This window comes from Manacus candei, unplaced genomic scaffold (genome assembly GCF_025592945.1).
Source record: "Manacus candei isolate 608988 ecotype Guabito, Panama unplaced genomic scaffold, ASM2559294v1 h1tg000042l, whole genome shotgun sequence".
In the NCBI taxonomy this organism is placed as follows: domain Eukaryota; kingdom Metazoa; phylum Chordata; class Aves; order Passeriformes; family Pipridae; genus Manacus; species Manacus candei.
In genome coordinates, this window is record NW_026138090.1 from 6,095,315 (window position 1) to 6,112,805 (window position 17,491).

Here is a 17,491-nt window from a genome sequence, read left to right on the forward strand (position 1 = left end):
TCCTAACTTATCAAAGATAAATCAGTACATTTCATTCATAGGGAAAAAATTGTGATCGGAAGAGTCTAATTCAACCCCCTGCTCAAAGCAAGACTGTATTCAGAATTAGATCAGAGGTTTTGTGTCTGATTCTGTCAAGTTTTGACGGTATCCAAGGAAGAAGACTCTGTAACCTCTCTAGTTATTGTTCAAGTTAAGAGTTTTCCCTTTATATCCTATTCAGTATTTCCCTGACTCAACTTGTGCATGTTACCTCTTGTTATTTCACTGTACCCAACAGGTAATCAAAGACAACAATTAGATCACCCCTTAGCCATCTCTCTTTTTTTTTTTTCCCCCAGACATTACTCGCTCAGGCACAGTAAGTTTCAAACTTGTGGTGCTGTGTCAGCCTGAAATGGCACTCACCATTATGGTGGATTTTTTACTTCATGTCGTGGAGATATTCCACAATTAGTTAGCACAAAGAAGTTTTAAAACACTTTTTTCCATTTTGAAACACTTCTGAACTGCCCAATTAAATGACTGACAATGAGACTTGGGTCCTGTTGTTTATTAGATTGTGGTCAGATCTTTGCATGAAGGGTAACGCACAGTGTAATTAGTATTATTAACTGTGAAAATATTAATGTTTACTAAACTGGTGTCTAATACACCTGGACAATAAATTATGCTTATTTTCTCTCACACAAAATTCTCATCTTCATATTTACACTCCATGGGTAGTGGTAGAGCAGACAAACATTTCAATGAATCAGACTCTGGAGGGGAAGGATTGGACACAATTAGAGTATTAACTTTAGACAGTAATTGCTGGCATAGTTAAATGTTGGTTTATTTAAATATAGCCACCAAATTATAATGGGCTCTAATGCATGGGAATGAATCGTACTCTTGTTATGTTCAGTGAATACTTAGCCATATCCTTTATGTAAACATCCTACTCACAGTAATCCAGTAAGGACATAAGGTAGAGTATGTTTATTTTAAGAGGTAAACCACTCAGGATTATACAGGAATTAGGATGTGCATGCAGATCTGGAGGTTTCCAATGTGAGGAAACTACAGGTTGTCCATTTCACTCTGCTTTTCCTCTGCAGTAAAATGTGAAGTGTGTTCATATAATTATTAAACAGTCTATATTTTTGACTTGCAGAAGTATTTTCGCATGTATAATCTAAATCAGGATTTAAATTCTGTTGAATTCAGTAGAAATGTGTGTTTGTTAATTTGTAAGACTAGAAAAAGTTATACATTTCCTCATAGAAAGTGCCTTATTATTTGAACACTTATTATCTGTGTCTGGTATTTCCTGTGATAAATCAATGGGTTTAGTTTCTTGAAAAGTGTAACTCTCTGGACTGAAAGTTTGCGTTATGAGTGTCCTGCTTTTTTCTATTTGGAACTTTTTGGCCAACACATTCACTTCTGGATGTGAATCTGTGACATAGTACCTGGTCTAGCATTGAGTCTGAATTCCAGAGAGGAAACCTTTGTCTCCTCACACAACTGGAGGATTCAGCAGCCCATTTCATATGCAGAAGTACCATGCAAACTTTAATTACACCATATTTTTCTTTATTTCTAAGGCATTTCTGCATCTCTTGATGCACAGAGTGGGGCTGGATAAACCAGTAAGGTGAGATCTGTGTGTAACACTCCTGCTTCATTTAGTGCAGATTCTACTCTGTTTGATGAGTGAGGCAGGGGACAAAAAGGTTAAGGTGATTGATTCCTCTTCTACTTTTGAAGATCAGGGCTTGTTGAGTCAAATCAAATGCCTATTATTTTAGGGTATTTTTGTTTGCTTTCTTCTTGTGCCTACATAAATTAGAAATTATAACAGCTTATTTTGTATTGAATAATTTTTCTGATTGTTACCATAGTGTATAGGTGAAAAGCAATTTAATAATTTTCTCCTCCAGACTGTCATTTGAAGGCTTTGTAGTCATTAGGGCAAATACTGAAAAGCTCAAAAAGAGAGAAATTTGGTGTTTCATCCATTCTGCACACTAAACAAAGTAAGGATAACATACCAAAAATATATATATTAATCTAAGTCATGGTAATGAATGAATACCTATGGTTAAAATACTGCAATCTAGCTTAATGGTGAGATCTCTTTTGCAGAATAAAATGGGATTTAATTAATTTATCTTCTTAAATAGAGACAGACAGTCTTTTTGTTGAGATCCTCAGGGGGACCTCACGACTTCCACTGACCTACATAACGCTTATTTTAGGCAAACTGCTTTGTGACATAACAAAAACTTGGGCCCAGGTCAGGTATTCATGTTCGGTGTAGTGCATACCATTCGTTATTTTAGTAGTATTCTGAAACAGAGTTCTCAAATAGCATGGGAGACAGTGGGACATGCACAGAACATGCATGAACCAACACCAAATTCCACTTCCTAAAGCCTGCTCTAAACTCAAATGAGTTAGACTACGTCAAAATAGAAAACTCCCAGTGCTTATATTTTCCCTACAGAGATCATTGTGAAAGCATGTCGGCTTGAACATTTAATCATAAAATAAGGAATATATTTGGAGCACTGTGCATAAGAGTGTTACCTAGTGACATCCATCGGGACCCTGTGTTTTAGCTTAAAGTACATACTTTTTAAAAAATGTTTCTGGGGTTATAAGGGTAAATGTTTTGGAGGAAGTTCCTGAAAACATAGGTCCTGTAGGAATCATACCCTTAATCCATTGGCTTGATACAGTTTTCAGCACAATCAGTAAAATCCCACTGCCTTTGCTTGGCTTTGGATTAGACCTCAAGGGTCACGAACTGGTTGAACTGAGCAGTGCAGCAGATGCAAGCTTCATCAGCTTGCAGACCTTTCTACCAGATTCCTGTTCAAACTTGTTAGCATCTGAATCTCAGGAGTGCTTTCTGGAATATACATCTGCAGAAAGCAGCAAACGTGTAAATTATTCTCTTAAATCTCAAAGTTTTACTTCTAAAAAGGGCAACAGTAACTTTCCTTTTAAGGAACTCAGTAATACTTTGGTATATAGCTCCAAGCTTGGAGACCTCCTCTTTTGTGGGGTGTTTATGCACTCCTTTTGCAGCTGTCGTACAATAGTTTAATTAAGCAATATTCCACTTAAACTGCAGTCAGCCACTATGGTCAGGGTACTTTTCCTCTGCCCACCGTGGAGAGTTGGCTGTTCTAATTTCATTTGTTCAAATTAATGTGTTAACTCCCTCCGAGGAGGTAAGTAGTGTGTCACAGCTTGAGGCAGGACCTCTGCACACGAGTCCTTTTAGTTCATAGCAGGATTCAGGCATGCAAATGTTGACATTTTCAAATTGTTTCCCCAGAAGGTCAAATTAGTATTAGTGGCTACAAAAAGAAAACACATCTACCCTGATGCCTTTCATAATTAGGCTAGTGGAATATACCCAAGTGTTTGCCATTATACTTGAAACCATGTCAGCTGCTGCTGGAATTACATTTGGAAAAAATAAAACAAAAGACTTTGACTATTTATTTGACATTACAGGGAAAAAAAATGGTTGAAATAACTTTTGAAAACTTTGGAAAAAGTAGAGTATTTGTTGTATACTGATTAGTAATGCTCCATGGAGGGTCAGGATTCATTATTTTCAAGACTGTGAGATATCTGTTCTTGAAGGTTTTCCAATATGTATGTGTCAATAGGAAACCTCTTCATCATCAGGATAAGGAGTCATTTCCCCAGCTATCTTAGAATAACAACAGAATGTCATGATGCTGCTTTGTAATGTCTTTCTTGGGTATTACTTAGTCTTCAAACATTATAAACATGTAGGAACTTTATTGTGAAATTAGTTTATTGCAGATCAAATCAAAATCTTGCTAGACAATAAGGAGTTTTAAAGACACGCTTAGTACAGTTCACTTAAAGAGTTTAAGTTATATCCACATCTGCTGTAGATTAATTTGGGTTTACTAAAAGCAATAGAGCTGCAGTTATACCAGTTTCTAGTCAGCTGAAATCTGTCTTTAGAACTTATTTCGAACCACTCAGTGTTGCTTTAATTTGGAAACACTGAATCAGTGTCCTGTTCAATTTTAGATGAATTGTAACTTTAATTTTTTAAATTTTTTCCCCAAATCTCTGGAGTATACCATTAACCACAACGTGTTAGTGTATGACCAAGGAAAAATGTGAGTTCTCCGTTAACTTTCAGTGGGGATTTTGTGTGAATGTTCCTCATCTGTCAACAGTGACTCATGGTATCTTGGATCAGTGTGGGCATTTGGAAGCCTGTGCAGCAGTTGACATACATATACACTTGAATACTGCACCCAAAGGAGCATTCTTTTGGAGGGAAATTAGTAGAGTAACTAAGCGGAGCTGCTGAGAATGAATAATATCATTGGGTCTGGAAGGGTAACTGGAAAGTGCCCTGCCTTTTCCCCCACAACATTCCAATTTTTAATGTGCCCTTTACATAAACCAAAATTATACTGAAGCTACACAATGTGCGCAAGAAATTTATTAAACTCATTGTGCAGGCGTGGCGACTTGGTGCCAATGGATAATGTTTCCTAAATTCAGGTGAAAAATGGTCCTGTTTTAAAGCACACAAAGTGCAAAGAAATGTAGAGTGTGAAAAAAATGAAATAAGTTAAAATTTGGAGTACATTTTACAGAAATTCTTACAGTGTGGTAGTTCTCATTTTACCTAACACAGATGAGAAGGCAAACCCTGCTTTCCATTTCAGTGTGCCTGGACCACTTCACTAATACCTTCATTCTATAGATCATTCTCTAAAGGTGTTTGTTCTGAGAGGGACACAAAGTAAATGACACGAATGTGATCTCTGATTTCTGTCGTGTTAAGAAAAGTGTATTTTTTGTGGCTGGAGCAAAAAATGATATAATGGTTCTCATTTATATTCCACTGGAGCTTCAGAAACATAAAACTTCCATTATTTTTCTCTCCTGATGCTAACACTGAGGATAATGATGCTATTGTGTTGATGCAAGAAGGAGCTATCATTTATTTAGATTGACAAGACACCTAGGATCAGTGGTGTGGACTAGATCTCCTTTGTGCTAGTTCAAAGAGAGAGGAAAAGAATAACGAAAAAAAATGGAAACAGATGGATTTTTGGCATGGTAGGTAGCCACGCCAGCTTTTCCCCCCTCCCCTCCAAGTTAATTTCATTGAAAAACACATTGCTTGGTTTTGTTGCTTTTGGAATAGTATTTTCTTCTTTTTTTTTTTTTTTTTGTGAGTTGTAACTTGCGTGCATGTCACCCCTTCTTCCTGACATTTGCTGCAGGAGGTGGGAGGAGATGTGGCTGGACATGCTATATTTGGGCCATATCAGCTGACAGCAGCCACCAGGAAACTGCTACAAGCCAGTTCAGGTGGGACTGGCCGAGTGTGCTTGGAGTCAAAAGATCCTAAAGTTACTTTCAGTTATCTCTGAATTCCCTTCTGAGGCTGCTCTGAATAGAGGCTCATGCACCAGGTGATTTGGTGTTCAAACAAATCCAAATATATTTACACTGACATGTCTTTAAGCAAATGAACTTGTGCTCTAAGGTCAAGGACCATGAAGTTGTATCCAAACCTCCTCATGCATTAAGGCCATCCAGACAGGAGGTGCTACCTGAGTGCTATTGGTAATCCAGTCACTTTCCCTCCTCCATCTCTACTGGAAATTGCAGATGGGTCTTTCTGGAGTTCACTTAAAAGATCAAATATGGACAAGTTATTTCAAAACAAAAAGGCATTTAGAAGGAATTAGAGGTTGAAATGCTGTTGCAGAAGCTGGGCTCAATCAGCATGAAGTGATGCTGTTTGCAAATACTTCCACTCACCCAGGGAGGCCCCAAAGGCTTTGAGGAGAGGAGATGGATTGGGGAGGAGGATGGGTGAGGGAGGTGCTGTGGGCAGGCACAGAGCATAGGCCAGCTGAGAAGGGAGTTGCAGCAGTCATTTTGCTGAATTAGATTTCAAGTCTTGTATCTTCACTTTCCTCGTCAAGACTCAGGTCATGGCTGCACTTTTATCCACAAGTGACTAGGAGGGAAATATGCTGTCTCCAACCACAGCCAAAGCAAACACATAATATAGGGTTTCCATAACAGGGATTCTCCATTGTAGAAGATAACAGGGTTAGGTCAGTCAGAGAATGATAATTCCCCAGAATACTCTCTAAGTTTCCTACAATTTGAATTTCAGGAACTTGGTGAGCTAGAGGTTGTGTCTCTAAATTTAATAGCCTCTTAAGGATTTCTTTTTCTTGATTTTATCACTTTGCCCCTTGAAACTATAAAAAATTTTACCATTTACAGCATCCCATGTCAGGAATTTCTGCAGCTTTAACTGTGTGTTGTGTGAACTGGATTAAGACTTTTTTGGGAGATTTTAAAACTATTAAAGCTCTTTACACTGTAATTTCCTGGTGTTGTCAGAATTATAGTTCAAGTTTACTTCTATGTCATGAAATTTCAGGTAGGAATGCTCTCCTCCCAGCCCAGAATCCAGAAAATTAATGTAAAAATTATATAAAAGGTTTATTTTCCATTTTGAATGTAACAATTAATGAGAAATTTCTTGTTCCTTATTTGAATGTGTAATAATTAAAAAGACAGTGCAAGTAGAACTAGTTTGGTTTGTGTAACTTGAAGAAAATTTAAAACTTTGTTTGATAGAGTGCTATTCAGCATGAGAAAATTCACTTTGAGTTGAGAAACGGTATGAGGGTTTTTGCTGCTATTTGATTAATAATTACGTTTACGACATTTGGAAAAGCTGAAAATTCCTTTTTAATGCACATAAGTTTGTAGGTACATTTGATAAATAATCGTAGGAAAAACTTGATAAATAATGTTTACTAATTTGAAGTGCTTTTTATTCTAATGGACACTAAATATATTCCACATATTTCACAACCACAGTGTTTAGAATCTTTTCCATGGTATAATTCCATTGATTTTCGTTAGGGTAAATTAAGAGCAAAATCAGGCATCATCACTTACTCTATTTTGGCACAGAAGTCTGTGCAAGGAGGGTCAGTGGTTAGAAGAAGTCCCAGCTTTATTTTGCTGCAATTAAAGTACACAGCAGAGCTGTGTGTATCTGTATGTGAGCTACACAGACTGTTTAACTGCAGTTGCTGTTTTCAGCCCCTTGCTGATATTCATCCAAAACTCTCTTATTGATTGGAAGAAACAAGAGCTATCAGAAGAGAGAAGGATGTAAATCCAAGCATGAATTTTACTCATTCATTCTATTAATGTTAAAAGACAGTTCCTCAAAGTGCTGGATACATGATCAAAGTAAAGGGAGGATCCACTCTGGAAAAACAAATTTTAACAGAAGGAGTGTTGATAGCTATGTCTGAAATTAAAAATATGAGGTCACTGATTTGTACCCATATGAGAAAACTTGGACGCAGTCCATCTAAGCCAGCTGCTGTATAAATTATAATGATTATAATGATTTACCTACTAGGAGAACTAACCCAAAGCCTTTTTTACATCTTATTAATCAGAGGACTTTGAAGAGTTTTTACACAGATAGAGACAAGAGTTTCATACATGATTTGAAAGCATAAAAATACCTTTTTTGAAGCAGATCAGATGTGTTTTCCATCACAAATCTGCTGAAAATGCAAGTGTTACTTACTCTACATTTTGCATATGTAACTAAATTTCCAGGGAAGCTTCCTAACCCTATTGTGATATTAAATACTTCACCTTAGTAAGTAATTTGCATACGTTTATATTGTCAGTTCAGTAACAAAAATAGAATAAAATACATCAGAGAAGAACTTAGAAGCATGGACTGGTTTGGGTTGGAAGGGACCTTATAGATCATCAAGTTCCAAAACCTTACCATGAGCAGGAACACCTTCCACTAGACCAGGTTGCTCAAAGGCCCATCCAACCTGGCCCTGAACAGTTTCAGGGATGGGTCATCCACAACTTCTCTGGGCAACCTGGGCCCATGTCTTACTACCTTCACAGCAAAGAATTCCTTGCTAATATCTAATCTAAACCTGCCTGCTATCAGTTTAAAGCTTGTTTAATTTGAGATCAAGTCTACCTCTGCTGGATTTCCCCCTACATCACTGATGGCTCACCTGCTGCAGGTCACCCTCAGTCTCACACTGTCTCAAATTTGACATCTAAATCCTTCAAGGACCTACCACATTAGTCTCATCAAGAGCCATTGGTACCTTGGTTGTCAAATAGCAAAGTCACACTTGAAAATAAAAACACTGGTATTTTAAAAAATTTCTCCTGATATCCCTACAAAACGTAGCACCTCATATTTATTAATTTTTCCAAATGAGCTCACTTGTTTTTGAAGTACATTGGTTTGATACCTGAAACCAAGACTTCTTTAAGAGTTAGAAAATATTTTCATACTTTTGCCCTGGAAAAGGATTACATTTGCAGGAGGAAGGGTTTTGTCATAACTGCATCTCTAATACACATATGGACATTGTTGTGACTCCTAATTGTCCATGCTGTGTGAATCACAAAGACACTGACTGGATTTTTGATTATCAGGTTCAGTTGTTAAAAGTTTAGAATAAAGGGCACTGTTAATAAGAAATGAATGATAAGAAAAAAATGAACTGACCTCACTAGGCCAACTTTTCAGAAGGGAATTTTCTAAAACACCATTGTATTTAAGTAGTTTGTTACTTAATAGTCCCCAAACATCGTGACAGGTTTTGGGATTATCCAAAACAGTTTCTTTTTCATCTGCAAAGTTTTTACTCAGAAATAATGATTGTTTGGAAGATGAACTGACTTTAATAATAATAAATAAAAAACCCTAACACTTCTCAAATTGTACTTGTGCAAAAGTCATCATGCAGACATTTTGTCTTTGCATTGAGTCTATCTGACTTTCACTGTCATGATTATGACACTGTATAATCACATCCCTTAGGCTAACTTCAAAGTAGCTTGCCTGCTAAGCCTGAGGTAACACCCTAGTCATTCAACATGCAGCTTCATTGAGGCACAATTAGATGAAGAGCAAAATCAATTAATCTTTGCTGGCCTCTTAGGCAGTGTTGTAAAGACACTATGAGTACCTAAGCGAGTTTCAGGATAACTCAGGTGCACCTATACTGCAGCGTGGTCAATGTTTTGAGCAAGTAGGTGTGCCTGCAGAGAGCAACAGCTCTTCCTGCTTTGCTTTTGTTCTGGGAGAAAAAGTTCATGAATTGGAAAAACTGTGCTCCATGCTAAGCTTGGATCCAACATGTAGACAGGCTGTGCAGAGGACAGGATGTAAAAGTCTTCCAGTCTCATTCCTGCTTGTCCAAATGAAATACATCTGTGCCCTGGGAAAACAACTGTCTGTGCATTAGTCGTTACAAAGGTGTTTATGCCTCTGTGATATGATATTTAATGAGACAAACTGGTTCTGTTTATAGATAAGGTGCTTGAAGTGACACCTACCCACAATTTTACTTTCCTGATAACCAGTACCGGTTCTGCTCGCTGAAGACCAACTTCCCAGAAGTATGATACAAATAGTTGAAAATTGATTAACTTCTAACTAGATCTGATAACCAAGTTACTTAATGAATGGGTTTTAGATGGCTGTTTACCTGTGCTAGCTCAGATGGTGCAATGCAGGGTCATGCAGTGCCACACTGGGCTAACCGAACTCAGAGGCTGAGTTAATATGCCTACAGTGTTTCTGCTGTTTGAGTTAGCATGTTTACAAACTTTGCATTAGATCAGTATTTTGCCATAATATTTTGCCACATTTTAGAGAACTTTGAGAGTTACAGATGTCCTTAACATCTGGATGTTCATTGTTTCTCCTGAGCATTTCTTATACCAGCACAAGTGGGAGGTACAAAGATGATACCTACTCAAATCTCAAGGCAGATAAATTTTCCCTTAGACAGATAACACCTTAGTAAAACCAGATCATGGTCTCTTTTTACCATCTCTTTCTTGCCATTTGATTCATCACACACACACAAAAAGAGCTATAGGTAATACAGGTAATATATATCAGTGATTTTGTAACAATGTTGTACTTAAATACCTGTGAAATTCACAGTTAAATATGTGCCATAACCTTTCTCACAAAGCCTAATCTATAATATTGGATGTTACAGTAAATTTTCAAATATATGAAATCAAACTTTACAAGACTTTGTTTAGCTCAGAGGTTAATATTTCTCATATTTTATAAGAAAACAACTGACCAATAGGGATAATCCGGATTCACTTTCAGACACAAAAAGGACAAATAATGTAAATAATAAAGGAAAAACAGGTTGGCTTTAAAAACCTAAATGTTTTATATTTTTGAAATATCATGTGACCCCTTCAATTATTCAAACCAAAAACACTTTAAGGGCTGTCATGTAGTTAAATGGTGCTGACATTAATGAGCTAAAATCTTCTCTCAGTTTTACAGTATAAAAAACATATGCATCAGTATTTTGAAGTCAAGGGATTCCATGCTTATACTGGTGCAACTGAAACAAAACATTGGTGTAACATTCCTCCTTCCAAGTATCTGGTTTTAATCAAAGTATGCTCATGGCCCTCAAGTTTTCTTTGCTGCAGTGGAAGGTAGGCAGGAGTGTTTCATTTTTAAAATGCTTAGTTTACATCATGAGTGCACAAAAAGCTGTATATCTTGTCCTAGTTACTTCTAATTGATACATTTTAATAATTCCCTGAACTGTGTTTCTGAACTACATGTTCTCTCAGAAAAAAAAGTTTTACTTAAAAACAAATATGGTTCTGTTTTCTTTCTCCTTCCAGTAGAGTTCAGTGAAACCAGGTGATTGGCAACTGTTATGATAAAGTAGATGAAGAAGATGAAAGCTAGGACTGATTGAACAGCTGTGAGGGGCTCTGTTCCAATTGTATTTTGATTACTGATAAGATAACCCTCCCTTTTCTCCCAGTGATTTATCTCATTCAAATTACAATAACACTGAATTGCCATCAACAACAAATGCTGTGTAGTTTCAAGTTTCTCTGACTCCTAGTGTAGCAAAAACCCAAAGGTGCTGATTACAGAAGTTTTTATGTTACATTTCTAAAAATGGATAAATCACTTATTACACTATGTGATCTCATACACTTCATAAGCCTGTTTTTTGTTTCATTTGAGATAAAAGTGTTTACTTTCTGATATTTCCAAGCAAGGTAATTTTAGAATTATATGAAAGCATAAGCTGGGTTTTTTGGGGAGGGAAGAGTGTTGATAATTTGTGTCTTTATTCTTCTGCTCCTAATATGAAATAAAAGTCTTAATGATAAAAATAATTTGGAAATATTGGAACAGTTTAAATGTTACTGAAAGACTGATAACTTCACCAGTAAAATTGAAATATGTAGCAAAAATGTGTTTCTGCAACTATTGTTTAATTTTTTTCCCCTCAGGTGAAATATTAAAATAGGATAAATTAGTTTTCCTTGTTTTAATTAATTGTTTTTTAGAAATTTGAATGGTAACATAGACTGTTAGCAAGTTTCTTATTTTTTTCCTAGAGTGGGCAACTGAACCACTCTGCTCACTAAGGGCTAGATCCTAAGGTTCCAGTGATGTCTGAGGTGTCAGTGAAATAAAGTAATTGTGGTATAAAGTAGTCAAATCCTGGGTAGGAGAAAGGATTAGTTATTCTTCAGGCCATTGAGTGTGCTACTAAGCATTGGATCTGGCATGGGGTCAAGCTCACCTGATTTCAGACAAGCACCCATCTGAGTGTTTTTCATAACATATGGAAATACCCTTCTGAAATATCCCACTGTATGCATGGCAGCTGTTGTGTCTCTCGGGTGGGGAACAGACTCACAACAAATATGGTGCCTTCTCCATGCTTACTTGCCAGGTACACTCTGCTGGCTAATGCCTTGCAGGAAGCTGTCTTGATTTCCTGCCAGTCCCTGCCTTTTCCTTGACTCTTTGGCTGGGGCAGAAGTCACCATCTACACTCACAGCAGTAAAATGGGAAAGCTGCAGGAGAGGCTGGAACTTAAAATACTCACTTGTTTCCTTGCGTGGTAGAATTGCTATCTTAGAATTCAGCAAATGATTACTCAAAGAGTAATGACTAATTTACACCTGGGATTATTTAGAAAGATATACATGCTGATATACAAAACAGGCACAGTATACATCTGTGTAAGCAACAAATGCATGTGCAAACATGCAGCCACCTGATCCTCTGTAGCCAAAGTAAAGGCCTGGCGAGAGAAGAAGGAAATGTTCTAGCATGACGTTGTGGGAGGCACTGCTCACAGTTCAGCAAAATCCCTGTTTGATGGCATAATGGCATTGACTCATTTTTTTATCTACTGCTAGGAGATACACAGTGAGATATTATCGTTGCTGGCAAAGGAATGAAGGTCGAGAGTTTCGTGCAACCAGCAACCCACTCGTTGGCTTCACGAGCGTGTTATGACGAGCAGCACTGCCTGTATAACCCAGTCACTCTGCAGAGTCACTGGGAGTAGGACAGGTCCAGATCTGAATCCTTCTGAGGAAACCAGGAGACCTTTCCTCTGATTTTTAGAGAAATTGATGTGCTCCTTTGACCCTTGACAACAAAAATAATCTTGGCTGGTGTGCCGTTGTGACGTCTATAGCAGGAACACAGGCCAAAGCTCACAAATTTTCTGACTTGTTACACAGGCAAATTCCCTCTTGCTACAAAGACAGCTTCCCTGTTAGTAGATAAGGAAAAAATAAGATGGTTTTCTTTTGTTATGTTCTCCTCCTGACAAACTCTGCTGAAGGAACACAGACATAAAACAAGGTTTAGAGTGGAATACCAACCATGGATAAAGCAAACTTCAGGATCTGCCTGCCTGTATTCATCTTAGGTATAGCTGTGGTTTTCTAGCTGCTTCTTTAATGAAAAAGTGTGATAAAAATAAAACAAATCTCCATTCATTGTGCATGCATATCTCCATGGATTTCACAGCAGGAATTTGGCCCTCTGTGTGTATACATACTATTAAGTTACGATTCCATTAGCAAATTAAATAACCATGTATTAAGAGGAAGGCAAGGGTTAGGGACTGGTTTACTCCTGTAAATTTGCCAACTTGGCCTGGCAAAGTGAATGTTCTGACTCAAGTCAGACTGGATCAAGAGAAGCATCAGTTAATGGAAGAAAGACCATGCAGAGTCTGCAGAAAGGCACACTGAAAAAGGTCAAATACTTCAAACTTGGACACTGGCAGAGAAGAACGAGTAAGATGGAACAAGCAAGTCAGGACTGTGAATTAAAGCAGTTTGAAATGAAGTGGTTCGTAGGAGAATCTGGCCCACAGACCTTGAGAAACTCAATGTCCATCTGGTTTCACTGGTCATCACTGTGAAAATTCATGATTACCTTTTAAGATATGGTGCATTTTGAACCGTTAGTTTTGGTCACCTGCAACACTTAATAAATGGGAAGCAAACACCAATAACAAAAGCAATAACATATCTATTACTTTCAAAATATCACCACCCACTCTAAATCTACATCTTAGAGCATTTTTTAGACAATGCTAGTCATAGTGTACAGTGGTTAACTGTATAGGGCTCATTCATTCCTGTTCAAAACTACAAGCATGACTACAACTGAGGATGTATCAAAAGGAAATAAGAAAATTATCTCTGGGCAATTACTGAAGAAATGGTACTTGACTGCAAAAGAAGAGGTGGAATAATGTTACATCTTTGCAATAAAAATAACTGCGCAGATCATAGAGGAAGTAAAAAATAATTACTTTAAATACGGGCAACCGTTACCTGTCTGTGTAGCTCATGGATATGCCAACATTTAATAAGAACAAAAAAAACCCAGGAAAATAATTAGGGTATGCATCATAGATAGTATTAATCTCATTGATTTATTGAAGACATTTGTCATTCTCCTCTTGTCATTACAATGCAATCTTTGTTGTAAATCTTGGTTTATATTATCAGCGATCATCCATGTACCTTGCCAGCATGAGTGATTGACACTTAACAGAATCAATGGATGTCAGTGCCCTTCTGGGAGTGTGCCCTGTTTCTCTCAGCAGTAGCCACTGATTGGCTACTGAAGACACTGGATAGTAAACACTTTGAAATTAATGAATTTGGGGAAGTCAAATACTTAATTTGTATTGATTGTGCAAATGTCATTGCTTTGCTCTTCAACAACCTGTCTGGAATGTCCTATAAAGCCATATTCATCACTGGACAAATACATGTAAGTTAAAATAAACAGCAAAGGATTTGCAGAAATTATTTAGGTTTTCACCTCCTACTTGTGATGTAGCTCAAACCTAACTAAATTAGCAGTGATTGAGAATCATCAACACACAAATGACATTTTTCTCCTCAACCTGTATTCTCCACCTGATTCTTGATGGGGAGAAACCTGATGTCAAATAATTTGAAATACACTGGTTGGAGCATGCTTAGGCCTAATCTTTTGGGCAACAGACCCTGGAAATCAAGTCATCTCCTGCAAAAGTCAGTAATGTGACAATACGACACAGACTGGATTAAAACCTAGAAGAAATGTCCTAATTTTAGACAATGGAATTTAGCTTTTAGTTTAAGTTGCATGTTCACGAAAAAACCCAACATAGTTACTTTTAATATTGTTGCTTACTCTGAAAGTCACAGATAATTAAAAGAAAAAAAATATATATTTCCCTGCACAGCTACATCTGGTCCTTTTAAGTTATACTGTAGAGACTTATGAACAGTGAAGATGATGATGTAATTTACTCTTGGCCATAATAAACCTTAGACTCCAATGTTATGATCTCACTTTTTTCATGAATATTAGAAAGAAAAGAAAACATCAATCACCATCTGTAGATGTGAATATTTAGATCTTTTCATTAGGAAAATCATATCAGGCTCCTTTTAAGCCAAGTAGCTGTGTGCCTAACCGATCTTATTTCCATTTTTATCAGTTTTACCTTTGTGTAACATTGACTTCAGCAGACACTTGTCTTTACACCGCAGTCACAAAGGACAGAATCATACCTATGTGAGTTCAAACCAAGAAAGATGAAAAAATTACAAAGGTTTTTGACAGCTATATTATAAGAAAAATGATCAGATACAGATGACAGCAAAGCATTTCTAGCCAAGAGAGTTCTAAGACAAGTTAAGCAATCAATCATCTACATCACTCACTATTCAGTGAGTCGACATTCAACATCTGAATCAGTCATTACAAAGTAAAGAGAATTAGTAAAGTCTCTAACAAAATGCAAATAAATGAACCGGAGGACAATAGAGTCAAATTCTAGAACTTGGCAGGAAGCCAGAAGAATTATTTTGACAAGACTGCTTGGGGTGATTTGATTGTTTCATTTAAAAAAAAAAAAAAAAAGGAAAAAAGAAGGGAACTTCAGTCTCCAGCAGTACAAGTTTTAAAAAGTATACTGTGATACAAATGTATAGTTATATTTAGTGAGAAAAAGTGTAGAATATGGAACATAATATAGTGTGTGCTGTGATGCTTTGCTTTGCGAATTAACTCTTTTTGGTGCTAGTGATAGTTTTTTCAAATAAATGCAAAGAACACCAGAGCAAAGCTAGCCCAAATGTTATGCAACTCTCAGTGTTATCTTTGTCTTCCTTGAATATGTTGCCTACTAATGCTTTCCATTTCAGAGTATCAGCCTGCTTCAAAATCCACCTGGTATAAGTGAACATGAAAAATAGGTTTAACATCTGCGGGACTACAAAGATGCAGGTGCTGAAATTCTGTAAATTCATGTGTACTACTATTATGTAGGTTCAAAAAAGCCTCATCTAACATACACCTTGTTCTTGTTAAAATAAAATAAGGGGGAAAAAAGAGGAAAAATAAGATTAAAAAAAATTAGGCAGCAACTTCTGTTTTAACAGCAGTTTCTCCTTGATTTTTAACAGCATAGGGGATGCTATCTTACACTCATTCCTCAGTTGGAGTAATGATGGAAAATGGGAGGAATCTTACCGAAAACCAAAAAGTCATAGCAGGTAGCTGCACTGTTAGGCTAATCCTAGACATCCTCAGTTTGCACATATGGCAGAAGTAATACAAATGTTAGATACATGAAGCTTGGGCCATCAGCCCTTGCATTGGATGTGTTCAGTCCCTTTCTCATCTGTCCTCCTGGGTCCATCAATGGAACTGCTCCTGCTCCTAAAACTGCATGTTTGCCTTTGTATGCAAGCCCAAGGTCAGGGCTTGAACTACATAGGATTTGCCATCACCAGGAATCTTTCTTATTGATGAATTACTAGTGCAGGTATGCCTTAAAATGATAGAGATAGTTTGGTTTTGGTCCTGATATGAATGTAGATAGACAGGAATAAAGAAGGAGTGTTTTCATGAGTATTTGTACTAATATAGTCTACATTACATTATGGCAAAAATATTTTTCAGCAGTTTCAGAAAAGTATGTATGACTTTGTTAATGTTTGAATAGCTAAGATGCTGAGGATCCTTGTACTTAAAAAAAATCCTATCAAGTGCAATGGCTCTGTGAGGAGCATGAGAGCTAGAGTATTACTCTTAAGTTTAACAGAAGCCAAGTTACCTTCACTAGCTTCATTCTTGTTCCAAGCAAGGGAACAACATGCTGCCTGTGTCAGAAAGCTCAGAAGAGAATAATACATGTAAGAATAGATGTTACATCTTATTTCCTCTCATCAGCTAGTCATTCTTGTAACTTATGGATCTGTATGAAATAGTTTTTTCTGCTGGAATTAGATTTTGTGTTTAGATGTGTTTTTTATCAGCTGGTTATCCTCAAGTTTATCCTTGCAAATCTCATTGATTGAACAAAAGTGAACTTTGTCCAACAGTTGATGAGCTGCATGGATAGAATTTTGCCACCTAAAAGTTCGTACAGGCTTTTAATTGATTTTGCTGTTGTTTTGACCTTTGTGTAGAGCTGAATCTCACAACCAGTTTCAGTACTTGAAATAAAAACAGTCAAGTGCCCAGGTACGTAATGCTTTCACTGGTTCCTACTCACTGAGCATAAATTCCTAAAATGGTATCTTATACAAGTCAAAATATAAGTCTGTATTTCATTTGACCGTATTAACAACAAAAGTATTCCCTTTGTCTTACAGAAATGTTGGAATCCAACAATATAATCAATTTCAATGGACTAGCTAACAGCTCCAGTTACCACACTTTCCTCTTGGATGAAGAACGGAGTCGGCTGTACGTTGGAGCAAAGGATCACATATTTTCCTTCAACCTGGTTAACATCAAGGAATATCAAAAGGTACATTCATTCATGTTCTGTGCAATGTAAATATATACTTTTAATGTTGAAGACTTGTTATTACTCAGACTATGTTGTGCACTGTTGGAATTATGTAGTAAGTGTTTGGATGTCAGGAATACTATTACAATGAAAATATTTGCTGACTCTATGAAGAGAAATTTATAATGAGCCTATGACCTTTGACAGTATAATCTGCAATATTTTTTTCAGACTACTAAAAAAAAGTAAAGGATAAGTGAATAAT

At 36.8% G+C, this 17,491-nt stretch overlaps 1 protein-coding gene across 2 annotated transcripts in view; it reads left to right on the top strand.

Annotated features, from left to right (window-relative positions):
* Positions 1–17,491, top strand: part of SEMA3A (semaphorin 3A) — a 281,465-nt gene that overhangs the window by 144,101 nt on the left and 119,873 nt on the right. For both annotated transcript variants that reach the window (XM_051795286.1, XM_051795287.1), the window contains one exon: positions 17,087–17,244. In XM_051795286.1, coding sequence (XP_051651246.1) covers positions 17,087–17,244 — 158 coding nt within the window. The remainder of the gene's footprint in view (positions 1–17,086; positions 17,245–17,491) is intronic.